Source organism: Serinus canaria, chromosome 4 (assembly GCF_022539315.1).
Source record: "Serinus canaria isolate serCan28SL12 chromosome 4, serCan2020, whole genome shotgun sequence".
Classification (NCBI taxonomy): Eukaryota; Metazoa; Chordata; class Aves; order Passeriformes; family Fringillidae; genus Serinus; species Serinus canaria.
The window spans coordinates 30,849,498-30,875,859 of NC_066317.1; the positions used below are offsets into that span (position 1 = coordinate 30,849,498).

Genomic DNA, 26,362 nt, shown 5'->3' on the forward strand with positions numbered 1-26,362 from the left:
GCACTTTTTAAAAATTTTCAGTTCCCAAGGGGATTAGTGCCATGAAAGAAGATTCAAGCTTCTGCAGGCAGGTTCCCTACCTCTCTGAGTAGACTATCTGAACCCATTCCTACCACCTGAGAGATGGATTTTTGTGACAAGTTCCAATAGTATTTTATTAAAGTCGATTCTAAAATATGAGAAGTTTATTTTAAAAAATAAGAAATACTCATTGAATCACAGAGATTCTGGAATCTCTCACCAGTTTCACTTCAGGCAGTCTGTACAATGTCATGCAATCTACTGATTGCTCCTTCTCTTTTTTCTTGTTCCAGACTTGTGTTAGGAAACTCTTACTGCCCTCAGCAACTCTATGATATTTGAAGCAAACTTTGGGGTATTCATCCTCTGGACAGAATAACTGCACTGCAGAAGTAACACACAGACACTGGCTTTATTTCCCTGTAACAACAGGGGTAGTCCTCGGGCTCACAGGAGTTAAAGGGGGTGGCTGCTGCTGCCCCATGGCTAACACCAAGAGGAAAGGAAACCTCGGCACCCCACCTGCAAACGCTGAAAACCACACAAATGTGTTACCTTGGAAGAACTCTGATCTCCTGCTTACAGAAGGTAAGCTCCTGTTTAGCCCCAAGATCCTGTCCAAATGAAAGGCAAACACCTCACTCATGTCGAGAGGCCTTTTGACAATTCCACAGTGTCCCTGATTACAAGCAGTTCCCATAGTGCTGGGACCTCTTGCAAATACTGCCAGGACTGCTTTTTGTGAAGGAACTTCATGAATGCTCTCTATGGGAGAGTCTGCCAGCATGCGCATGTTTAGGATGTCATCTTTGCTCATCCATGAGGGAGGGCTCTCGCTATAAATCCTGATATTGCTTTCCTCAGGCTGGAGCTGTGCCTTTACAGCTCCAGAAATCCTCCCAGGCTTCTGGTGACCTCTCTCCCTGATAGCCATTCCTTTATGCCTGTGTTCATCCAGTTGGTACTTTCTTGCCTCCAGAGCGATCGCTGCTCCATTGGTGCCTGCAGCACGTGTGGCCCACCCTGGCTGTTGGGCAAAGGCCTCTTCCCAGCCCATAAAAGTGGCTTTTGGAAAGTGCTGCCCGTAGGACAAAGGGATTGCATTTTTCCTTCTGCGCTTTGGCTTCACTGTGCCTCTGATGTTGGCAGGCTTGCTGCGCTTGGACCGCAGGGTGATATAAACTACATTGGGTGGCAGCAAGGTCCCATTGCTACCAAGCTGGGGTTCCTGGAAATTGGGTGGTGACAGGGTGCCATCCAGTGGGATGCCCAGAAAAGGAGTTTGAGCTGCATCTTGGAGACTCCTGGAACTGATCTTCTGATGGCCTCCTTTGTGCTGTGGTAAAACATGACCCACCTGGCTGACAAGGAATCCAAGGTAGATCACACAGGCAGTGCCCACTAGCAGATTCCTCCTGGTCCTCGGGCGCCTGCAAGTCCAGAGCCTCAGCAGCCGTGAGGGACACAGGCAGCAAAAAAACAAGTTTTTGATTTTACTTGGCTGATCAAAAGGGATCATTTCTCTAGTGAATCCACATGATGAAAACAGCATAAAGTCTTCTGTACATTCCACCCACGATGATGATGCATTATTTCTCTTCCCCAATTTCTATTTCTCCTTTTCCAAGTAGCTTCCTGCATGAGTGATGGACAGAGGCTACTGATATGCCTGGGAAAGTGCTCAGCACTGAGGATGCTGACACTCCACCTTCTCAAACTGTTGAATTCTTATCAGCCACCACAGAGGAAGTGATTGGCTTCAGAGAATGAATGGAGCCAGCTGCGTAAGCAAAGTTTACTGACTTGTAGTCTAAAAGATCTATGTATCTTCTCTGCAAACTGCAAAAAGAAAATAGTAGCATTTCCTTTCATTACTCACACATAGCATCTGTGGCTCTATATTTTTCAGAGAAAAGAAGTCCTAGAGGAGACAGTATGCATGTAGGAATTTGTCAGGATAAATCTTTTACTTTCTCATTACAGTATAAATCAAACACCAAACCATTAAACACAGGCTCAATTTTCAATCTCAGCCAAATGTATTTCAGCATTAGAAGAAATGCTTGTCAAATCCAGATTAGTATCTTTTTCTTATAAGACAGTCTTTACTAAACCTCATGTTATGAAAATGCTGTAAACGATCCAAATATGAACCAGTGACTAGTAGTTAAATATGTACATATTCACTAATATAAAAATATATTACCAGTGCCAAATTTCCCTAGTTGACTATGAATATAGTTCCCATAACTCATAAACACACATTAAAATTGAAAGATGGTTAATTCTCTTCACTCTTGTGAAGCCATAAAAAGAATCTAGCTAAAGTTTTTAATATAAAATGACAGTGGCTTATATATCCTTTCCAAGAAACAAAGAATAAGTGCACATTGCATACAGATTGCTATAAAAATAAAATTTCTTACCTATTCAGCTTGACACATCCTTTGTTCTGGTAAACTCCTTAGGTTAATAAAAGTAACTGAGTGAAAGCTGGCATCAAGAACATATTTCACTTTTAAGTATGGTTCATATTTAGGTATTTCATTGCAAGCTAAGAACTGTTGAGAAGCTAACTTTCCTGAGAAGTGGTTGCATATGAACTGCTATAAACTTACATGAACCTGACGTTATAAAAAAAAAAAACCCAAACCAAACAACCCCACACACAAAACCACAGCAACTTCTATTTTAAATTCTGCAATGAAAAGTCCTGTGAAGTATGTGCCTTTCAAAAGTGCATTCCATCTATTCCTAACTCCTGAGAGCCCTCTAGTGCACTGCATGCAAATGTACCAAATACACTCCCTTTACTGCATTTAGTTTTTTGGGAGTTTTTTGAGTTTGAAATACCACCCACTCCCTGGATTTCAGAACTTTTGAGGATCATATATGTGATGAGAAGTGAAAAAACAGCCAATTTTAAGACACTACTAATCTGCTCCTAAACAGCTCAGGAGTGTCTCCTGTTTGCGCTTTCTGGAGCGAGGCATAACAGAGTCCCTGTACAGCTGGAAAAGTTGGGGCAGACAGATGTTAACGGCAAACCTCTGACATCTGACTCCTTTCCTAGTCTAAGTATAAAATAATAAAATGTATATGTTCACTTTAATTCAAAGAATGGAGATGTTCTCTTCTCCACAGCTACTACTAAAGGAGGTTAAGTTCATTTATGTTTCATATTGGTCCAATACGAATTTATAAAATTTTGTGAGTGTATTTTCTTTCCACAAACCACCACTCTACTTTTTGTCTAAATATGTACTGTCAAGTTAAAACTGCAGTATCCATGCCCATTAACAGTAAAAGAGGCTCCCTGTTACCTAATTTTTCCAAATCTGAGTTTTTGGAGGAATTGGGATTGTAAGAAATCTCTTCATCCACCTCAGTTCTTCTCTCTTTCTTTTTTTAGTTTAAATTTTACTGATGGGACATATCCCAAATAAAGAGAATTTATTCCAAAAGCTCCAGACAAGTTGCTTGAGTTGGAAATGCATCACATTGCAACAGTTGTTTTCAAATACCCAGTTCCTGCAAGTACACAGCACCTGTCTATTAGAAACAAGCAGCACCAAAGCACTGTGCATTCCAGTCACTAACAGCACTCCTCTGCTGTAACAATTCTCTGAAATTCTCTGTAATCTAAGTAAACTTTCTATTGCTGGTCTTTAAATATTATCTGGAGGAAATTATAAAAGGATATGGAGAGTCATTCTTCACTTCTCATTTAATTTGTAGCCTTAAAATCATAATGTGGTGTACATACTGATGTACAGTGTTGACTGCTGAGTTTTTTTTGAGGGGCTTTCTAAATGTGATAATAGCAATTGTATTTCCTTTATTTCTCATATTCAGAAGAGAGAATTCAGGTACTGGTATGTTCGTTGGAATCGATGGCGGTAGAAAATCAACTAGATAGAACACAGTATCTTTTTAGTTTAACAGATGTTTGCCTCTAATTTTTGATTCTTAAAAGGCAAAATATCATGTGATTTTTTTTCTATTTCAGCCCCTGTGGTGTACAGCTCCAGTGCCCTAGCAGATACCATAAAATAAGGATGGCTGAAACGATTATGGAGTTGTCTGGACAAAAACATTTAATTGTGTTTCACAAGAAACAAAGTAAATGGTTTTTGTTCAAGTGGGTACTATTCTTCTCTCTGGAATCATTCTAACCCAAAGCTACAGCAAAGCACTAAAGGGTACTACCAAGCTGAAACAGCATTCCTCTGTGGTGATAAAATATTTAAGACAAACTTTCAGAACAGCAGTTGTTGTCTGACCAAATTCTGGCCTACATTATTTCACTTTGCTATCTACATCTAGCCTGTAGTATCTGTCGGATTTTGTATTTGTTCCTTGCTCTAAACAATAACTGTGATATTGCCATCTGCATCCATTAAATTCAGCTTTTTATGTAATTTCTTCATATACCTTTCTTTCATGGTCAGTGTTGTACCTTCCTAAGGTTAGGAGAACAGGACTATAAAAACTAATATAGGAAAGTAGCAATGAATGGAAGAGGAGAATTAAAGAAGAATTTTCTAGTCCCTCACAGACCTAGGTATATTTTTTATATGTGAATGAATAGCTGGATTAACTATTTGCAATTATTTTCTTCCTTTTTTTTTTCTTTTTCTTTTCTGTTTTGTTTTGTTTAACTTTGAAATTCACCTCCACCTCCACCTGCATTTGAAGAGGTTTTCTGCTGGTACTGGACAAGCAGAAAACCAGAAAACAAGATTGCAGAATCTGAAGCAGCTGGTGGCCTGCACTGCTCCTAGCAGGGGGTCTCTGGCCAATTTGCAGAGACAGGTGGAGTTGCCAATGCCCACCAGTCACAAGGTCCTGCACTTTGACTTATTGTTATCCCTGGGCACCTGAAAGGATGTGATTACAGACTAGGCTCCTTGATGTGTGTGCTCTTGCTTTTATGTGCAGGCACTTCAATGGAAAAGGTTAACATTTTTCCTATCACTTTTCTTCTGAATAAAATTATGCAACACATATACTTGCACTGCCTTTAGAATTCTTTTTTCTGCGTGCTACCTTTGTGATTATGATATGGAACATTATTTCTCCTAGATGCACTATAGCCATGCTGTTTCCATAGAGATGTTCTGCTATTCATCTCTAAATGACACAAGGACAGACATTTATGTTAAAATGATAGATAAATGGTGCATTCCGAGCTCTACTGAATCTATATGACTGACAACTTATTCTCCAGAGAAATAAAGTAAGCCCTTATTATGGAAAATGTAGATTTGATTTGCAAAATATGAATCATTACTTTAGAAGGCTCGTGCTGTGTTTGTAAAGAGATCAATTTGGGCTGCCATCTGGAAACTGTACTTCAAGAGTGCAGAGAGAAATGTTTGCTTCGTGACTAAACATGCTGACTAATAGTCTGTGCTTTAACTGGTCTGGATCAAATCCTTACAGGGAAATCTGCAAAGACCTCTTCTTGACATCATGTAAAAGATTTTTTTTCCTTACTTGATTTTGCTTGCCAAACAACACAGGGGGTTCCAGACCAACAGCTGGTAATTTTTGTGCTTAAGAAAAATAAAAACCTGGAAGCCCTGACCAGGCTTGGTGGTTTCCTTGCCTTGCTGCACACCACAGGGCCAGCAGCTGTTAACACGGCCTCAAAATGTCCCTGCCTTCCCCAAAATGCCTGTCCCCTCTGCAGGTGCCTGCAGCCCCCAGCCCTGTGACAGCCTCCAGCAGCCAGGGAGACCTCAGGAGCGAGAGGAGCTGCAAGGAGGCCATGCTGTCCCCTCAGGAGCGAGAGGAGCTGCAAGGAGGCCATGCTGTCCCCTCAGGAGCGAGAGGAGCTGCAAGAAGGCCATGCTGTCCCCTCAGGAGCGAGAGGAGCTTCAAGGAAGCCATGCTGTCCCCTCTGCGAGCAGCCCCATTCTGGAGCCACGTCTGTGCTCCTGGGCAAAGGTTGCCAAAACTCAGGTGCTTTTTCTGGAACACAAGTCCTGTGAGGAGCAGCTGAGGGAGCTGGGGCTGTTTAGCCTGGAGAAGAGGAGGCTCAGGAGAGACCTTACTGCTCTCTACAGCCACCTGAATGGATGCTGTACCCTGGTGGGGGTTGGCCTCTTCTCCCAGGAAACAGGCAACAGGATGAGTGGGCATAGCCTCAAGCTCAGCTTTGGGAGGTTTAGGCTGGACATTAGGAAGAATTTATTCACAGAAAACATTGCAATATAGCACCTAGGGAGATGGTGGAGTTGCCGTCCCTAGAGGTGTTGAAGACTGGATGTGACACACAGAGCAAGTGATTAAACACTGAAATGAACACAGGGAGGTGCTGAGTCATTGTTCCTGGAGGTGCTTAAGGGATGTGGCACTTAGTGCACTCCACGGTCTAGCTGGCATGGTGGTCTCGGATCACAGGCTGGACTCGATGATCTCCAGAGGTCTTTCCCAACCTGAGTGATTTTGTGATTCTTCAGATACGGTCACAGCACCACCGGCCTGTGGAGTCCAAGCTGCATTTCCACTAGGGAGGAAACTGTCTCATCCGAGCGATTACGCCCGGGAGCACCAAAGGCGCTTTTTTACCACATGAGTGCATTAATTTACGCTCTGCCTTAGCGATTCTTCCCCGCCAGGAAGAACGAGAAACCGCCATGGCGCCAGGACAAATGCAGTCGAAAACCTACCACCGCTCGCCTCCCGGACGGGGAAAAAGAGGCCCGTGGGCAGAAGCGGATGGAGGCGGGCGGATGGAGGCGGGCCGAGGCGCGGGGCGGTGCCGGTGCCGGTGCTGGGGCTGGCGCGGGCAGGCGGCCGCGGTGAGCGGCGCTGGGGCTGTGCGGATCCCGGCGGGAGTGGGCGCGGGCGGGCGGCGGAGCCGAGGCCGCACGCAGAGACGGGACCGGGGATCTGTCGGTATGCGCCCGTCCCGGCCGCCTTCCGCCCCGGAGCGGAGCGCCCTAAAACACGCCGCGGCGCTGAGCCCAGGGTGCTGGGGGAAGGAAGGCGTGTGGCTGGAGCGGGGTCTCGGGTATACCCTCGGGGTGCGGTGCCGAGCGGCCGGGGCCGAGGCCTGGGTCGGGGCCGAGGGCTGGGCCGGGTCCCGCCCGCAGCCCGGGCCTGCCCCGGCGCGGTGGCGTCAGTGAAGCCACAGAGGCCCGGGTGGAGCTCTCAGCTGAGCGTTTTCCTTGTTCCGAGTTAGCGCTTAGAGAAAACAGTGCCCGAAGAACGTCTTTTAAAAGAGTTCGCCGTAGGGAAGCAAAGATACATTGCTAGAGCAAGGGTTATGGTGTCGCTTGGGCACGTTGATCTGAGCCGCCTTGAAACCCATAGGAGTGTCCTAAGTTAGGAGTGAAAGTATCCACCCTTAATGGTAAATGGATAATTGGAGAAATGTACGACACACAACATTTTAAAAAACCCCACTTAATTAGCAAAGAGGTTCTTTGGAGTCATAGCAACATTGTGGTTCACCATTAAGGTGAAGGCTCTCAAAAGACAGGCAAAATCTCTTGATTTTGTCCCTCTGCAGAGATCACAGCATGCGTTGCTGTTGCAGTAAGTGAGCGTCATGGTTTGTTGTGGGTGTCATATTTCTGAGGGAATTGTGGAAATGCACAGCGCAACATTCCAGTGGGGTGAACCAGTGAACTTAGTAGGAAAAGAGCAATGTGTGCCAACAAAATTCCAACATCCAACAGCAAAATTGTATTTTTTCTGCTGCTAGGAATCCTGAAGTGCCTTTCGGGAAGGGCAACTTAGTGGAAAAAAGTCTTAATAACAGTATCAGTTCCAGTTGCCTTTGCTTGAATTTCAGATACAACCACTATGCTTTAAGAGCAAAGCAGCTTCAGCATTTGGCATTTGTTCTGGTTTTGGCATTTGTTACCTCTTAAGACTTTGGAGGGACATATGCAAGTCCATATGGCAATAACATAGGATTGAAGAGAAGAGGCTTTTAGTGAACTGTCAGAAGCTCTCTGATGTGGAGAAAGTATGTAGAAAAAAACATAGCTTAATGCTGTGTGGCAATTTATTATTTGCTTTTGACATTTGATCATACAGTATTAGAATTATTTAGCTTGGAAGAAATCTCTGTAGGTCATTGGTTCAATTCCCTGCTTAAAGCAGTGCTGTCATCAAAGTTGGAGCAGGTTGCTTTAGGCCTTGTCTGATTAAGCTTTCTCTTGAAGGATTTGAAATGGAATTGAAAGATGAGTGTGAAATTTAGCCAAATTTGGAACAAAGTGTCCCAATTCTGGGAAGGTTACGTACACAAAGATCACATTGTTATGCTTATCCTCAGAGACACCTTTTCTGTCAAAGTGATACTCCATATCAAAAGTGTGTGTGTGGCTCATCTGTTGAGTGTATCCTCAAGATGACTCACTTTATAAAAAGTCAGAGATATTCTGGGATTAAAATGATCTTTGCCTTTCTTACTGTACTTAGGTGGAATGAACAAAGAAATTTTAGAGCCACCTTCTCCCTATGCTCCCCACAGAAAAATGAACCTTTATTCATATTTAGTATCAACTAGAGCAATCCCTGTGGTTATCTTATGATTCCATACTGATCTCACTGGGGCACCTATAGAATCTCTGCACCTGTTCCTGACTTCTTGACAATGGGTCTGCTGTAAATGCTTCTGCTAGTTGAGATTTTGTCTAATCCCCTTTTTTTTGCACCCCATTGTGACCCTTCCCCCCACCCTTTGACTATATGAATAATAGCATCTCACTAAAGCATCAGTGCTTCCCACAGCTCTCACAGATTCATAACCTTTGAGTGCACCTCTGCATTCTTGTGTCTTCAGATAAAACATACAGTACTGGGGGTTTCTTTGTTTAACTGTTCTTAAGTCGCTTTATTAATGTTTTATGTCTGGTTTTCGTGGGGTTCTACATGAACCTTTTCTGCATTAACCTCTTTGTAGTTCATATCAGCTTTGAGATATTGATCAGTAGGGTCCTTTAAGTTTCAGATTTCTAAACCAGGTTGGTATTAATTAATAGTCCATATACTTAATTCTACTCTTTGATTCCAGATTCTGTCCGGACCTGCAGCAAAACAACGCCACAAAAAGGAACACCTTCAGAACAAAGATGAATATCGGGAAAGCTTACAGTGCTGCTAACATCAGCAATGGAACAGATCTAGCTATTGGTTTTACCTCTTCCACAGTAGCTGTCCTTCTATTTGGGACAAACTTTGTACCTGTCAAGAAATTTGATACTGGTGATGGTAAACTTAATTATATTATTTTCTTTGGCTATTTTTGCTTAAAAGAATAATATTCTACCAGCAAATTACTAGAGGTCATCATCACAGCCTTAATCCAGAGAGTATGTTTAATTTTGTCTGCTGTTCTTAGGGTATAAAGCAATAATACTGCTTCAGGATGTGGCTTATCTTGAGAAGGGCTTTTTTATAAGTTGTGCGCTTTGACAGTGGTGATGTACATTTCATGAGAATTTCACAATGGAAGGTTAAATGCTCTTTGTTCTACTCTTGTAGGGATTCTGGAAAGATAAAGTGTTATTTATAAATAAGGTAAAAGTTGTTGGACTTTGGAGTATTGCCTTTGAATTGTGCATCTAACATAAAAACAAAAACTGAAATTTTAGTAATTTTGTTTGCTGACTTGGTAAGAGGAAACAATCATTCCTATTTCCTGTTTGGAATATTGTCACTTCACTAGGTTTATGTTAAATTTTCATGTTTATATGAAACATAACCAATTATCAGATCTGTAAATGAGTAAATTTGCCATTATGTTATTGCAACATGGTACCTGCATTGCAGACTGGATATATCTTCTGATCTTTATGCCAAATATGACCTAGCAAAACAAGCTTGGGCATAAGGTTAACCGGTCTGCCTAATTGACCCTTCAGGAATCTACAGAGGTAGAAGAGATCTGTCACTAACCGTCCTCAGTGTCCAGAATAACTGAAAAAGCTTGAGCTTTGAAAAAGTCTCATCCTGTTCAGTCCTCTGTGTTAGCAGCTACTGGAGTGGTGGGAGAAGTTTACAGCAACCAAATATCATCTTTGTCAGAAGTCCATCAAAATTTTCATGTGTTCAGGAATTAGGGCTTGTGTAAACTTTGGCCAGCAATGTGTGTTTTGCAGCTCTGCAGGAAAAATGCTTGATAAGGAGAAGGTTCACCAGATTATAACCCACCTAAAAATACATCCCTTGAATAAATTGGAACAAGGTTCCCTGGAATTCACAATGGTGCTGGCCACCTTTTTGATTTTTTTTTGTACTAGTGTATCAAAGATGAACATAAACTGTTAAGAGGTTCACACATGCAGTATTCTACAAATTCCCTATTGTGTGCATTTGATTTTCCCACAGGCATGTTCTTTCAGTGGATTCTCTGTGCCTCCATATGGATAGTTTCTTTGGTGGTCAATTTGATCCAGAATTGCCCCCGGTTTTGGCCCCTGGCTATGGTTGGAGGTTTTGTGTGGGCTACAGGTGAGGCTAAAGAGATTCCAATTCTTGAAACTTTTCCATATATAAGATAGTAGTTATTTAATAGTTATTCAGTTCTTTAAAGCCTTACTGTTAATGGAACTGTACCCTTATAGTAAATACTGTTTCGTTATGCTTATTTTATAAGAGGCAAATTTACACCAAAAATAACATTTAAAACTAAATGGAGGAAAAGTCTATGTTCAGTGTATTTATTTTTGAAAATTTTGTTTCTTACTGTCTTGTAGCTTCCTAAATTTCTTTGCCTTCCAATCAGGCACAGAACCGAAAGTAAATGTATACAAGATCACATTCTATTTTTTAACTGATTTTAGTTTTGGTTTTTGTATTTCAGGCAATGTTACAGTTGTCCCTATTGTTAAAACTATTGGCTTAGCTCTTGGTCTTTTGATATGGGCTTCTTTTAATTTGCTGACAGGCTGGGCAAGTTCAAGGTAAGTATGTTTTAAATCTTAAGTCATTAATTAATTAATAACCTCATTAATGTTGCCAATTCTTCATTAATAAGTGAAAACTTGCCTGTAGAATCATAGAGTCATTCAGGTTGGAAAAGACCTTTAAGATCATCAACTCCAGCTGCTAATGTAACACTGCCAAGTCTACCACTATCCTGTGTATCAAAACTTTTTCCTTAGTAGTGGAAAGTACTCAAGTTAACTGTTTTAGCATTTTGTATTTCCTCTGCTTTAATAGAAAGAAGAATGCCCAGTGATGTGATTGATTCGATAAATAATGAATTTCTTAATGTAAAACTAGTACATATTTGTATTTTTCCTTCTGCAATCTGGTCTGATAAAATAACTTCAGTTTTTAAATATATATATTTTAAAAATGCATGTTAAATTAAAGGTTGTTTTTGTAAAGTAGACATTGTTTTTTTCAGGCCAACTGAAGCACTGATCTAATACAGAAAATACATACTTAGGCAGAATTATTTACATGAGTCAAGACTTCAATGACTAGGTTATAATTTAACTATTAGTATAAAGTCAGTGTGTCTAAGTGAAACTGGTTAAATGTTCCAGGTTTGGTTGGTTTGGAATTGACCCGGAAGAAGTATCAAGACCAATCTTAAATTATATTGGAGCTGGACTTTCACTTATAAGGTAGAAATTTATTGTTATAGTTAATATCTCTTATGTGTAATACATATTTAATAACCAACCACCAGGATTCTTTAACAAGAGAACAAATATATTGAATAATCTTTGGAAAATTAATATACTTCCAAATTTGTGAGCTATCCATACCTAGTTGGTCAGTGTTCATGTAGAAACAGACATGTTATCCAGTATAGGGGTGAAATGGTTATCCATAAACACAAAAATAAATTTTTTTGTTGGTAGGCATGTTCAAGGCAAAAAAAAGAGATGCATGGATTGCCTCCCTCGTTAGGTTATGCTAGTGGTTGACTTCCCCATACAGAGGACAGACTGACTAAAAGAATCTTGTTGAGAAAACCTCAGATTTCTGATCTCACTTCACTCTGTCAGGGGTACAAATCTTAATCTCATAACAATAGAATATGCCACAGAACCCCTTCCCTGGTACTTTGGAGTCCATGAAAGGCCAGAGGGTTTGCATGTTTTCCTGTCTGTAATAGCTCTGTGTCATGTAAGTCTTGAGCCACGCTTCCAAATCCCACATAGTGTCTTCCTTCAGGATCTTTGGAAGGACTTTGTTCTTTCTTTTTGCTTGTTTGCTCTTTGTATGAATGCATACGTTTTGGTCCAAACACAGAGGAGAGAGGATCTTTGTTATGTAGCAGTATTCTTGCTTTCCAGCTGTGTGGCTGGGAAGATGGCCACAAATCCTAAGGGCTTACTGTAAGCTTGCTGGCAGAAGATTACCAGAATTCCTTCCAGAAAAGGAGGGTGTTAAGAACCTGAAAAGAAGACATTTCTGGCTGGTAGGACAGGGCTTCTGCCTTAGATTCATGGCTTTGGCTTCCACTTTTCTTCTTTTCTAAGAGTCTGCAGCTTTGTATCCATTCCTGTTACATGTGGCACATGATTTTGGGAGGTACTGAGAAAATAGTAGCAGTACTGCTATCCCTGCCTGATGGTTTCCTGCAGCTCACCCCCTGCTTCCTCTTTCTGAGATATCATGGAGGACTGACCAACAGGGAGAAGGATTGTGAGCAGATATGTTTCCCTGGCAAACTGCACAAAGCCTGTGCATGTTGCACTGTGGAGCTCAGAACCAGGCTTTTCATTTCAGCTTCCTGTGTGAAATCTGTATGATTCCTCTGGAGGAAACTGACATCCTTGTATAACTATGCCTATTCCATCAGTATGAAATTAATTCTTCTTCAAATGGAAATATTCCGTTTACAGCTAAGAGAAGAAATTCCTAGATCATTAAAATGTTTTTCATGAAAGTAAAAAACAGGTCCTTCAAGTTCTGATTGCATATATTTACCTGGTCTCCTGGAGGCAGGGTTAAGAATAGTAACATTACCTTTTTTTCTCCATTTTATTCACCTAATGCACTGAGCAGCACTGAGCAATATCCCTTTTCCTTCTGTATGCTCACAAGGCCCTGGAGTAGCAGTATCCCATTTCTTACATATGATGGAAGACTAAAAATTAGTATTTTTTCATGAATATAGAGGCAATTCTATGCAGGTTTAAACTGTTCCATATAGAATTTTCAAACATGTGTTCCATTTGTGTGTAGTTTGGTACAAAAGGGCACTGTTATCTAAAATATCTGTTGTTAATGTGGTTGTAACTACACACTGTTAAAATCATATTACATAAGAAGAAAGATCTATAAAGTGATAGAAAAACTGATTTATTTACTTACTTTCAATTAGGTTATCTTTTAGCTAAGTTAAATTGATAACTTTAAAGTATTGCATTTATATATTTTATATTATATATATATATAATCATAGTAAGTTATGACTTTAAAGCAATTGCATTTTTTAAATATACTGCAGTGACTCTAGGGTAATCATGAAAACAAAGGAATATGCCTCCAAATAAAACTTTTGTCTCTGGACACTAAATGTTATGTCCTTATAACTGACATGGTATTTACTGGTGTATTTTTCTCTTCTGAGTGCTGTCATATTTCTTTTTATAAAAACTGAAGTCCAGAGTTCTTCAACTTCATTAGAAAGCACACCTTTACTGAGAGAAAGTGTAAGTACTCTACAGTTGTTATCTTACAGCAGTGAAAACAAATATCCATTTTAAAACAAAAAATGTGTTTGTTAGTCAGGTTTGCTAGGATTTATGGTAGACTACATAAAACAACATAAATATGTACTGATTGTATCTTAATCTGTGTATCTTGGACACCATTTTGGATATTAGCAACAGAAAAGGTATTCTTAAGTGTTCTTTCTTGTTTGTCAGCTTTAGATGGCTTAGAAACTCCTTCTTCATTATGATGGAGATTATATAGAAGAATGTATTATTGTCTTATATGAAAAGAGGAAGCAATTTCAATAAACATTAGCTGTAAAGCTGTGAGGGTGCTTAGGTGAAAGGCCAGGTTTTTCCCCTGTTGCAGAGCCAGGAAACTGTCAAGAGTTGCTGACTGTCATCATCAGCTGTGACACAGGCTGGAGGCCAGTGTGGGCTACCAGATTGACTGTCACTCCTTAGGGAGCCCTAAGTATGCAAGGAGAGCTTGCATACTTAGCCCTAAGTATGCAAGGAGAGCTGGAGAACCACAGGCTCCTCCTACCATTGTACCTTCCTGCTGGAGCTCAGTGGCTACCTGAACAGAGAGCCTTGACAGTTTTCTAGCTGTCCTCAGTGCTCTCTAGAAGTTCCAGTCTACCAGACTGAATCACAGAAGACACTTTTAAAAAATTGCACATTTAAAAAATTGCACAAGAAATCAAACTAAACTAAATTTGCATGGAAACTCTTGGTTTTTTGCAGTCTATAAATGCTTCTGAAGAGACCACTGAGGACTCATGGGTGAACAAACTTTCTCCAGCAAAAAGGAGACTCATGTAAGTTGCTAACAGTTTTTGCTGATGCATGGAAAGTAGCCAGAGAAAGTAGTTAAACACAGTGTAAGAGCAGAATTTGTGGTTTCCTAGCAAAGTCACACAATAAATAACAAACAGGTTTTTACATACAAGTGTAGTGTGCAAATCTGTATATGAGTAGTTGCACAGCTATTTAGATTATTCCATTGGCACTGTTGAGTGTGTCTAACCTTACCAGTCAAGTATTAGGTAGTAGTGTGAAAAATATCACTTGGCAAAGGAAATAACAATATCAACTCAGTAATTACAGAGTTGGGTTTTAGCACCTAGTTGATTAGCACTCTAGCATAGAAGAAGCCTGTGCTAATGACATGCTTCCAGGTGTGGTTTCCAAGTGAATACAGCTGGAGAAAGCATGGCAGTATGGTAAGGAGACAGTAAAAGTGCTTCAAAGTGGAAGCAAGCTAACAAGAAGCCAGTGTGGGGAGTGGAGACTGCCAAGAGCACAGCAATCTGGAGATGGAGAAGCAGACTGAAGAGTCTATGAATCTGGGAAGTTATAAAGAATATATAGATGGCAACAAAAAAGGTGAGGATGGGAGCATTTTAAACTGAATTTTTGTTTGTTGTCCCCTAGCTCTGCTTTTAGGAAATCCTAGTTATTTAATTTCCCATGTCATTAATCTAGATTTCTGGCTTTTGCAGCAGGAATTGTCTGTGTTGTTTGGCTGCAAAGTAGAGGGAAACTACATGAACCATTTCTCTACCAGAAAATAAAAATGTGTTAAAATGTTTTATTTTTATGGGAAGGAATTTTTATATGATGCACAATTTTTACCTGTAGTACTGGGCTTACATGTCTTCGCTACTTCCTTAACTCACACAAGGCTATTTTCTCCCATTTTTGTTCTTTTAAAGAGGCTGTAGCCTGGCTGTAGTGGCTGGAATACTCTATGGTTCCAGTTTTGTACCAGTACTTTACATCAAGGACCACGGAAGAAGAAATGAAACTGTATACACAGGAGCAAGTCAGTTTGGTAAAGGCTGATAGATCGCTTCTACTTCATTTCATCATTGTGTTCTCCTCCTTTCTTGAAGGCATAGGGTGAAGTTCTTGATATGCCTGAAAATATACCATGACAATTTATCAGTTCTGCACTACTTTAGATGTTGTCATAATTATAGCCCTAGCACTCCCTTTTTCTCAGAGGTGAATTACACCATAAAAAACACTGAGAAACATCTCAAAGACTACCATACTTAACTCACAGGTATGTTTCTGAAGGCATTAAATACTAGCATTCTCAAAATACAGAGTTTGTATGAGGATGAAGACACGAGCTTGCCAATTGCCAGCAGCAATAAAGGAAGAGAAGATCGATCATAACAGATGAGGAGAGCAGATATGTAACAAGAAAAGTAATTAAAACCATGTTGTTTTTTAAATTGAAACCATTTAACATAAGCCTAGTTGCCAGTTTTAAACATTCCCCCAGAAACATTTTCTTTAAGGTTTAGGTTATACTCTATCAGGTAATGCCTGAAGCACCTTAAGAGCAAAGCACTGCTGCTCACCATTGTCATATTCAATGTCTCTTGAATACTGCAATGTATGTATTCCCCAGCCAGGCAAAACAGATGCTGTCATTACCATAGCTGCCTTTCCTGTTGAGAATTTATAGCTCCAAGGAGACAAGGATCACCTTGCTGCATGCTTCTGCTTTACTATGTTGGAAATGCTCTCAGCACATACAAAATCCATAAAGGATTTGTTATTGCTCATAATTATAGTGATCAAAATTATGATACATCCTTCAAGATTAAAAAAAGGACAAAACTGGGCTATATATACCTTACATAGTCTGTGCAGTTGTCTTGCCCTTAAATGTACAGAACAAAACAAGGATACAGGAATGCAGGAACATAATTACAACTTCTCTTGACCATCTGCAATTACGTAAAATCCCCACTCTAGTTTTCTAGCCTCACCTGAGGATTTTCTCAAGGTTGTATTAAGTTAATTCAGGAATATGTAATAGAGTTCTGAAAATAACAGCTGATAGAAATGTTTAGAAGCCTTTAATAAGTCAACACAGCACTTAGTTCATGTTTAATAGGTGTCATTGATTGTGTGCATCCACAGACTGGTAGCTGTGTTCAGCACAATGAGATTTGAATTTGAATTCTTAGAAGTAGCACCTTTATGCATTTTTGTCTATATAAATGTTATCGGTGAATATAATTTTGTTAATAACTGGTGTTTTTACTAATATTTTGTAATTTCTCTTTCAGATTTAGATTATGTTTTTGCACACTTCAGTGGAATATTTCTTACAAGTACCATCTACTTTTTGATCTATTGTGCAGTCAGGAAGAATAAACCTTATGTTTATCCCCAAGCCATATTGCCAGGTATGACTGTTTTTTAAATAAGCATTTCATTTCAGTTGCTTTTTTGCAGTGATTAGTTCAAGTTGTGTGTTGGAATTTTGGTTCACCTTTCAAGTAACTTCATTTGACTTCTTGTCTCTTTTGGAAGAGCATGATTAGGTTAATTAATTAAGTTTAGGAGACAGTGATAACTTTTGTTCTAATATGAAATGAGAACAAAGTGACATTGGAGATTTTCAAAAACTGATTGCCAGAGTGGAGAGCACATTGCCCAGAAAATAATAAACTTAAGTTAATTTGCTGCTTCAGTTGGAGTAGCTGATTTTTATCCTTCGAGCTTTGGTTTAGTTTGCCAGAGCCAGCTTGCTAAAGTAGTTAACATACTAAAATACTTACATATAATTGCTGTATTATGCTATAAGTATAAAACTTCCACAAACTGCTGCCTGTACCTTGCTATGTGTGTTTTTGATTGGGATTTATTTTTCTAGGGTTTGTTTCTGGTGTGCTTTGGGCAATAGCCAATTGCTGCTGGTTCCTGGCCAATCACTATCTCAGTGCTGTCGTCAGCTTTCCAATAATTACTGCAGTAAGTATATAAAAAATAAAATCTCTAACTAGAATTAGAAGTGAATTGGTTTTTTACCCTTCTGTCTTTGGAATTCAGTTGAAATCATGATGGGTCTAGAGCATTGTTAGTCAAAATTATACAGTGTCTCCTCTGCTTGTCTGCACTAGTCTTCAGATTTTTAGGAACATGAATGATTGTGACAAGCACCATCTTGGTCAATGTCAAGCATAAGAAAAACCAGACTAATTGAGAGGGTGAGTCTTCAGGTTATGTAAAAGCCAAAACTTTGTAAACAGAATTATATCAATGTTAACTATTCAATTGAAGTGATTATAAGAAGAATTTTCTATGCTTTCATCCCAGGAAGTCCATTTTGGTCTGGATGTTTTTGAATTGTAGCTGTTTTGCTTGCTTAAGTCATTTTTTCTTTTTACAGTTCTTGAACAAGCAGAACAGATTACGTACTACTGAAAATAATGTTCTTATGCAAATGTGTGGAAAATAGGTTGGCCTGTTATGTCTCTGTTTTATTCCTGTTTATGATGTACCTTTAAAGCATAAATTCCAATTACGAGGTTAAAGTAAACTTTGCATTTATTCTCTTGACACTGCACTAGTTGGTAACACAAAGGTGGCAAATGAGACTTAATAAATATTAAGACCAAAGTTTTGCTTAACAGCTGTATTTTGGAAGCAAACTAATGAAACAGCTTTAATAGGGATTAAGCTTTGCCTCAAGATGCAGTAAGTTAAAATTTACTCTGCAATATGCAATGAAAAAAAAAACTTGGAATCATTCTAATTAAAAATTGAAGGATTAATGGAAAGCAGTTTTAGTAATTTAGTTATCAGTATGCCTAAAGGGCAAGGATGTAAAATCACAAAATGAAAAAATATAAGGAAGCACTGATGAGAAACTGCCTATCTGGACCACAGGTTTAGAACTGCTGCTTTATTTCACTCTGGAGAAAATTTTTAGAGACGTCCTTTACATCCATCACATCCCTTTAACACTTTGTTCCATTTTTTTAAAGTGCATTCCTCTCACAGCGCACATTATCTATAAAGTGAAATAACCCCTCAAATAATAGTTGGCAAGGTCACTAGGAAACAGGATCCACGCATATATTCAGCATGAGACACTGTTTGCTGCTTATATCTGTGTCCCATCAGCTGCATTGAGGATGAAGAGAGGAAGGTCACTGGCCAAACATCTGTCAAATGTTTCTCAGAACAGCTCTAATGCAAAGCAATAACAGAGCCAGGTTTTGCTTCATGTTCAGATATTTTCTCATCAGAGATGAAAATTCAGATCATTTCTCCCTCAGGGGAAAAACTCTATTACCAAGAGTGCCTGGAGGTTGCCTTTGTATATCACTGTTTGCTGTTAGCCAGGAAACCTCTACAACAACATCACAGAAAATCAGGAGTTTCCCTGACCTGTCTCCCTGGCTGGTTTTGTGCTTTGTCCAGATGCCAGCTATACAGGAAATACATCTGTTTCAGTCTCTTGATATCATACTGAGCGATAAAATCAAACTTTGTCCAGTAGTTAGTCATGCTAATAAAGGAAATGTTAGGAAACATTGTGGACTCTAATTTGGACTAAAGTGAGGCATGTTATTTGTAGTCTACTGAAAGAACATGTAACAGCTGGAGCAGACTGTGCAGTGTAGTTTAGAAAGAAGTTGTGCCTACTGAAAAAAAAAAAAACCAACAAAAAAAAACCAACAGTTTCTTGACTCTTTAGCCCTTCCTGAAGATTTTATTGTATCTTACTTAGTAAGTATTTCAGTGATGTTTTTGTTTTTGTCATGAGTGCTTTATTTATACAGAATGGAAAGACTTAAATGTGTTACCCAGACAAAATTCAACCACCCTGAGAGCAGTAATGAGACGGAGTAAATTTTAATGAAATGCTGAAATGTACAAATTAATCTTGTTCTTTAGGGTCCTGGCCTTGTTGCTGCAATGTGGGGAGTCCTTGTATTTAAGGAAATCAAGGTAATGTAATAAGGTCTCTCACCTAATATCTCCTGCTTGCCTCTGTCTGTAGAAACAGCATGACTTGGTATACAGCTGTATCTCACATTCCTCCTCCTTACAAGTGTTGCATTATGAAACTGAAAGTGATATCATGCCATATTAAGATTTCCAAGAAACCTGAGCAACTGAACAATTTTTGCAGGGATGAAGATTTTAGTTCCACAGCTGTATGAGGAGCAGTAGATGTAAATGAAGACTGTAGCACAGCGAGGAGGCAGGATGCCAGGCACTGCCTGAAGACAGTTTTCATTTGAGCCAGTTCTTTCAGTGGAGCAGGGGAATGAGTAGTTGTCCTAATAATGCATCAGCAAGTACATTACATTTTTAGGGTCAGGTTCAACAAAGGATGTAAAAATGCAACAGGTATTGTAATTACAATTATTATTACATTGTAACATTATTATTACATTGTAATTATTATTATTAAAAATGCTATAAAGATCTTAAATTGATACAGCAGTGGTTGTCTACAACAAGCTAATTTACTGGATTTTAACATAAGGGGCAGAAGTTAGTTTTCTAGTGGAATCTGAAGCAGCGAATGCTAGCACTGTAATACCAGGTTCTTTTTGCCAGTCTATCCAGGATCCATAGGTACCTAATTGGATCTCGAACAAAAAGTTCTGTGTCTCCCACTGCAGATTAGTGTTGCACCACAGTAGATGATCATAGTGTTCATTACCCAGATCTTTGTAACTCTCTAAGCCTTTAATTCTTTTCATATAATCTCTGCCTAAATGAAACTTAGTATTTTATTCTACCTTTTTTTTCAAGTGGTATCAATAATGATAAAATGATTTTTTTTTTTTTTCTTTTGCCTGTACAGGGACTGAAAAACTACATGTTACTGTCAGTATCGTTTTGCATCATTTTGGCTGGATCACTTTCCACAGCTTTTTCTAAAGTTTGAAAGGACCTTCTGGACCAGTAGATGGTGCTAGTGTTTAACAGAAGTAGAAAGACCATGTTGGTAGATCACAATACATATATAATTTTCAAAATGTATGTCCAACATTTACACTAACTTACTTCAGCCAAGTGGAAAATGAAAACATTTGGCATGAAAGAAAATCCGGAAATACTTGTTTCTGTTTTTCTTGGAATAATAAGAAAATCAAAGGACTTTATTAATCAAAGCTAAATGATTTTATTGTTATTAATTATTTGTTTTTTTCATTCAGGTGCTAAACTTTATGTCAGCATAAATTGCAGTTTACTGTTGTGATGGTGGATAGTGATTTTAATTTTAGTCTAAATTACTGTATATGTTTGCAAGCTGATTTGTTTTATTAAAACATTTTTCTTACTGACTTAAAAATGCATCTTGAAATATTCCTTATGGAACTGATACACATGAAGATAATAAAGCTTTTCTTTTATTTAGAAGCATTATTCTTTAAATTCATTAGTTTACATGAAAATGTTATCTTCCAGTCACTTCAAATTTGTGAAGGAAATTGACTAAAATGGGTGCTGCAAAATAAATTACTTTTGTTCCACATTTTCTATAACCACCACTAACAGGGACAACTGTTTATTTTCTTACTTGTGGCAGCTAACCTTTATGTATGCAGAGCATACATAACCTTTATGTATGCAGAGCACGTTATCTGAATCTCCCCTTGGCCTTTTCTTCAGTACATTGGACAACCCCACCTCCTTCAGCCTTTTCTTGCTTGTAACTTGCTTGCAATTTCTCTGTGTCTTTCCTGATAATAGAGTGGCTTGGCTGGAAGGGACTTCAAAATCATCTAGGTCCAACCCCTCTGCCAAGGACAGGGATGCAGTTCACTAGACCAAGTTGCTGAGGGCCCCATCCAACCAGACCTTGAACACTTCCAGAGATGAGGCATCAGCAGCTCCTCTGGACAGCCTATTCAAGTCTTTCACCACCATTTGAGTAAAGAATTTAATGCTAAAATCTGATCTAAACCTAAATCTAATCTCTCAGTGTAAAGCCATTGCCCCTCATCTTGTCACTGTCTGCCTGTAGAAAAAGTCCCTCTCCCTCCTTTTTATACACCACCTTAAGCTTCTGGAAGGCTGCATTGAGGTTTCCCTGAAGCTTTCTCCATGCTGGTCTCTCACTAAGTGGACTGGGTCTGTGTAGAATACCAAAACATAGCAGTCAGGCTACAGTCTCGTAGCCAAAAACTAAGAGCAGCAGTAAGACTATGGGTGTTTTTCCACATCCCATTTGCAAGTTCATTACAAGTAGTTACACATCACAACTTTTTGCTATCATGGCTTGATACTATTACCATGTTTAAATTGCAAGCATAATTTCTCCTTTCAACCTTCCACTTTTCTTTGTCTGCTCTGCATCAGATTTGATTTTAGAACTGTTGCTCAACCTGCTTTTTCCCGTCTTGTGTTGTTTATTTTTACCTAGGTGTCAGAACTTGGTGTCTGACGGTTTTTTTCCCCTCTGAGGCATTTCTCTAATTTGTGTCTCTGTGTTAAACTCTGTGTCCTCCAACAAGGTGGCAGCATTTTTCAGCCAGATGTCATCTGCAAATTTAATAAATGTACTCTCTAATTGCTATAAATAATTAATGAAAATGCTGCATAATACTGGCCCTTACTTACATTCTGGTATCTAATACTTCTTTTTATTTTTCAGGGAACAGTTGATTAACCTTTGAGTACAATTTTCCTGTGTCTTGCAGTGCTATTGTTTGGACTGCATTCTTGGAGCTTTTGCATAACATCAGGTAGAAAAGTCAAGGTACATGATGTTTTCTACCCTAATACCTGATATTGAACTGAAAACTGGTGGTTTTTTCTGTCCAGTACTCAGATCAGGCACAATTTCTCCTTGACAGACACTTGACTGTTACTTACCTTGCCATTATTCTATTGACTCAGACAAGGAAAAGTAATATATTCACTGTGTTTTTGAAATAACTTGAATCAAACAGGACTTTATTAATTTCCTTGGTTCTGTTTAATTTCTTAAAGATCACAGTCTTAAGCATTCCGTTCTTAAATATTCCAGGAATATAGTCCATGCCAGAAAGTTGCTGATAGACAAAGAATTGGAAAAACCAAAACACAATATCCTTAGGCTCCTCAGATTTAGGATAGGCTTTAGGCTAAGATTTTAAAGATAGGCTTTAATATGGCAGTGAGGTGCATACACTTCACTAGTTTTTGTGTAGTAAATTACTAAGGCCTCAGTCCTGCTCCCTAGGAGGTGCAAAGGCAGCAGCAGGACAACCTGCCTTGGGCAAGCAGGTGACAGCAGCAAAGGTAGAGGGGCAGCTTCCTGCCCTGCACAGATCCTCTCCTGGCCAGGAGGAAGCCACTCTCTCAGTGAGCAGTGAACACTCCAGGAAATGTCCCTCCTGCTTCAGGCAGGCACTCCAGGCCCTGCACAGGCTGTTCCAGTGCCCCTGCATGGAGGATGGCCACAGGGTGCTGGTTTTCCAGCCATGCTTGCCTGTGCCTGCTCCACTTCAGGAGCAACACGGATGCAGGCATGCTATCAGAGTTTTGAAACTCAAGGGCTTCGTGGTGTCTGGAATTATGATCACTTTAAGTAAGGAAATGTCACTTTTAGGTGAAGAAAAGAAACTTGGATGCTATATTCTATGCTGAACTATATTGGAAATGTTACAAACCTTACATTCTGTTCATCATCTCTGTAACGGCCATGGTTTTAAAGGCTTGGGCTATTTTATAATATATATAATATATATATTATATATATTATATAGTATTTACTTATTATATTCAGTTGGGAAAAAATCCCAACAAAACTAGTAACAAGAGGGTTTTTCTTCACAAATAGACATGGACCCAGTTCAGCTATGGAGAAGGTATGGACTCCTATGGCTGACATTATTTCCATGATCATGAAAGACAGAACTTCCAACCTTTCTGCTTTCCCCCATCCTCTACACATTCCCTGGGACAGATGATATTAACAGCCTCTGCTGTCTCTCTTGGGGCATGCTGTTGACTTCTAATACAGGCACAGCATTCGTCTACTGGATATGATTACAGGAAAGAGTTAAATCTTCCAGGGCAGGAGCACCTTTGCATTTCCTAGTTTTTGTACAAGATCATTGATTTTCTGGGGGAAAAAAACAAAAAACACCTGAGCTCCTGTCCATAGCAATTGCCATGTAAATAAGTGTTTGTTGTCTGATGCAGTTCTCCAGTCTATGTTGTAAAGCTGTCAGATGTGCAGACTTAATTGCTGATTGCTAGGGTGTTAATTAAAATTCTTGCTTGGGACAGCTCAAGTATGACCTTTATTAAAATGTTTTTTAGAAGCTATCCTATTAGATTTGACTTGACGGCAAGAAAAAAATCCCCTCTTCCAGCACTTTTCTGTGAAAAGCCCCCTGTGGCATTCCAAAATAATTTTTGTGATGTTCACTTGGAATATGTTGTATAAATATTCCACTCATTTCTGAGATTTTTTCTTGGTCTTGACATTTCCAGTTAAAAATAACACTGTTACTTCTTTCATGTGAGGATGCTGGATTAACAGCATGTTTACAGAGTTATTTGTACAAAACAGTCTGGAAGTAACTGAGTTTAGTAAGAGAAAATTCTACAGCTAATATAAATTGTCATGGTTCTGTTTATATCAACTTGTTTTTGTATAAATGGAAGAATCACATCTCTTGGAGAAAACTAAGCTTTCAAATATTTGTTTATGCTGTTCAGCAACTTCTAAGAATATATTAGAGCTTGCTTTAGGAATTTTTCTCTGGTAATACTTAGAGGCAAAGTAACCTTTAAAATATAGGTAAACTGGGAGGTTTTGAAGATTTTTGTGAAGTCTTGTGAACTGGAGAACTCGGTGTCATCTTTTTTTAGATTTCTCTTACCTCAATGGATATTTTGAGGCTCACTGCCCTTCCGGAGTTTTATTCCTTAATAATCTTAGTAAAAATTACTGTACCTGGAAAAATAATTTAAATACAATTGCTCTTCAAATGTAAACAGTGAAAACTGGTGTTTTTTTAATCCTAGATTAATTTTATATTGTCTTTATCTAATAATTTTCTTTTTTCAACTGATACTCGAGGTTGTTTAACTGTCTGACCTGATCCTTGAGCTTTCTTGCAGCTGGCCTGAAAATAAAATGAAAATTTAGACAATGCATGTTAACAATTAGTGTATTTTTTCTTTTATTCACCAATTATTTTAATTGCAGAAGTGGTGATTCTTACGTTCTTCATGCTTGCCATAAAACATTTTTAAAAACCGAAAATATATTTAATTTTTAATGTAAATACCAAACAGTTCTTGTGTCTCTTGCTGCTCTGAAGGGCGTGTTTGAAAGTCTAACCTGAGAGAGGAATAAAGGAAACAGGACCTGCATTAGTCCTGCTGCTATCGGTGATTCAGGCAGTCCTTGTGCAAGTTACTTGGCATGACCTCAGGTTTTGTTATTCATATGGGGACCAATTCACTGGTACAGACATAAACCATACCTAGAGATACTTAAGTTATTTCCCATGTCTTAGCATTTTTCATGCTGTAGATCTTCTAAAAACATTTCCTGCAGGACTGGGAAACATCTTCCAGGGTCAAAGCAGGGAAGAGGTGCAGAGGGAGAGGTTTTTCACCTCACTACTTAATAAAATGAGAGAACTGTTGGCAGCAATTTTACTGAGCCTGTAGGCAAACCTCAAAGGATATTGTTCATTGACACCGTTCAGGGATCAGAATAAAAATGTTGCTGTTTGTGGATAGAGGCTGGGGAAGAGGAGCACTTGTTCAGGAGTTGCAGAATGATAGCTGCTCCCCACCTGTATTTGCACACCTGGGCTTTGATCCCAGCCAAGGAAGAGCCCTGGGAATACAAAGACCACAGGTTCTTCACAGATCCATCCTAGGAGAAGGGCTGATCTAGTCCTTAACTGAATGGCAGTATTTCACATCAGGTGATGCTCTGACTCTGCAGGTATTTTCCAGTTGCTTTATGTACACTTGGAAGGTTGGAACTTTAATAAAAGCATATCATGGCTTATGTTCCTTGAAGCATTCTGTGCTCATCAAGTTCAAAGGAAATGGTTTAGACTGTTGGCTTGTCTTACTTCCAGATGTACTTGCAGTGAGCATGCATGACCTCATCATCAATTTCTGCTTCAGATGTTTGTGTCTAGCATTTTCGAGTGAAGTAGTTGAAAGTTAGTGCATAAATCAAAAAACTAGCATTTCTATCTATCTAAAGCTTTATGTGATTAAAAAATAGCCTTGTTTGGATGTTTCTAGAAGTTGGCAGCGTAACACAATATATGATGTTAGTAATGTGAACAACGAGATATTTATTACAAATAGGTTAAGCACTCGCAGCTTGTGAGTTGTAACATACATTGTGTTTCCTTGACTTTCAAGAGGCTAGCCACCATATTCTGCGTATACTTTTCTAACTTTGCAGACATTGAAGTAAACTGCTTGTCTTTTTTTCTTCTTTGTTGGTTACATTGATTGTAGTTAGAGGCAGATAGATTCTTTTTCTTAACTTAGTGGGCAACAGTCGATTCAATAAAGCAGTAGAGAATTTCACAAAAAGGGGGGAAAGCTGAACTATGTAGACATATTCCTGTAAAGGGTCAGTGATATCATGCCATGCTGTTCTTTAGAAGATCACACCTTTTCATACTTTTATTTGGTAATTGTCATGACCCCAGCATTTCCTTTTTTTACAAGAAATAGTGATAATCCAGTTAGACTGATCCAATTAATAAACTTCTGCTATTGAATCTGGATTTCACTCGTTCTCTTTATGTGGGTCAAGTTGATTAAAGATCATGCCACTACCCAGCTATTCACTACTAACAGACACCTTGCAGGGAAACCAATGGATGGGATTGTGAGGGAGGTTGTGAACTTCCTGGCAAAAAACCAGCTACATTAACTTT

General features: G+C 39.1%; 2 protein-coding genes across 4 annotated transcripts in view; one reads left to right on the forward strand and one right to left on the reverse strand.

Moving 5' to 3' along the window:
- Nucleotides 1–2,782, reverse strand: part of GASK1B (golgi associated kinase 1B) — a 16,787-nt gene extending 14,005 nt beyond the window's left edge. Inside the window, exons 1-2 of the mRNA XM_009101193.4 lie at nucleotides 2,448–2,782; nucleotides 577–1,860 (exon numbers count right to left, since the gene is read on the reverse strand). Coding sequence (XP_009099441.3) covers nucleotides 577–1,573 — 997 coding nt within the window. The 5' untranslated portion in view covers nucleotides 1,574–1,860; nucleotides 2,448–2,782. The remainder of the gene's footprint in view (nucleotides 1–576; nucleotides 1,861–2,447) is intronic.
- Nucleotides 590–24,648, forward strand: TMEM144 (transmembrane protein 144). 3 transcript variants are annotated; one of them, XM_030239095.2, is made up of 12 exons: nucleotides 590–609; nucleotides 9,059–9,255; nucleotides 10,375–10,497; nucleotides 10,850–10,949; nucleotides 11,541–11,621; nucleotides 13,583–13,664; nucleotides 14,415–14,488; nucleotides 15,386–15,504; nucleotides 16,760–16,879; nucleotides 17,350–17,447; nucleotides 19,380–19,433; nucleotides 20,302–24,648. In XM_030239095.2, the coding sequence occupies exons 2-12, from the start codon at nucleotides 9,117–9,119 to the stop codon at nucleotides 20,383–20,385; spliced, it is 1,074 nt and encodes a 357-aa protein (XP_030094955.1). In that variant the 5' UTR covers nucleotides 590–609; nucleotides 9,059–9,116; the 3' UTR covers nucleotides 20,386–24,648. The 3 variants fall into 3 exon arrangements, with proteins under 3 accessions (XP_030094955.1, XP_030094956.2, XP_030094957.1); XM_030239096.2 differs by lacking the exon at nucleotides 590–609 and adding an exon at nucleotides 6,219–6,830; XM_030239097.2 differs by lacking the exon at nucleotides 590–609 and adding an exon at nucleotides 6,814–6,927.
- Nucleotides 24,649–26,362: the final 1,714 nt, after the last annotated feature.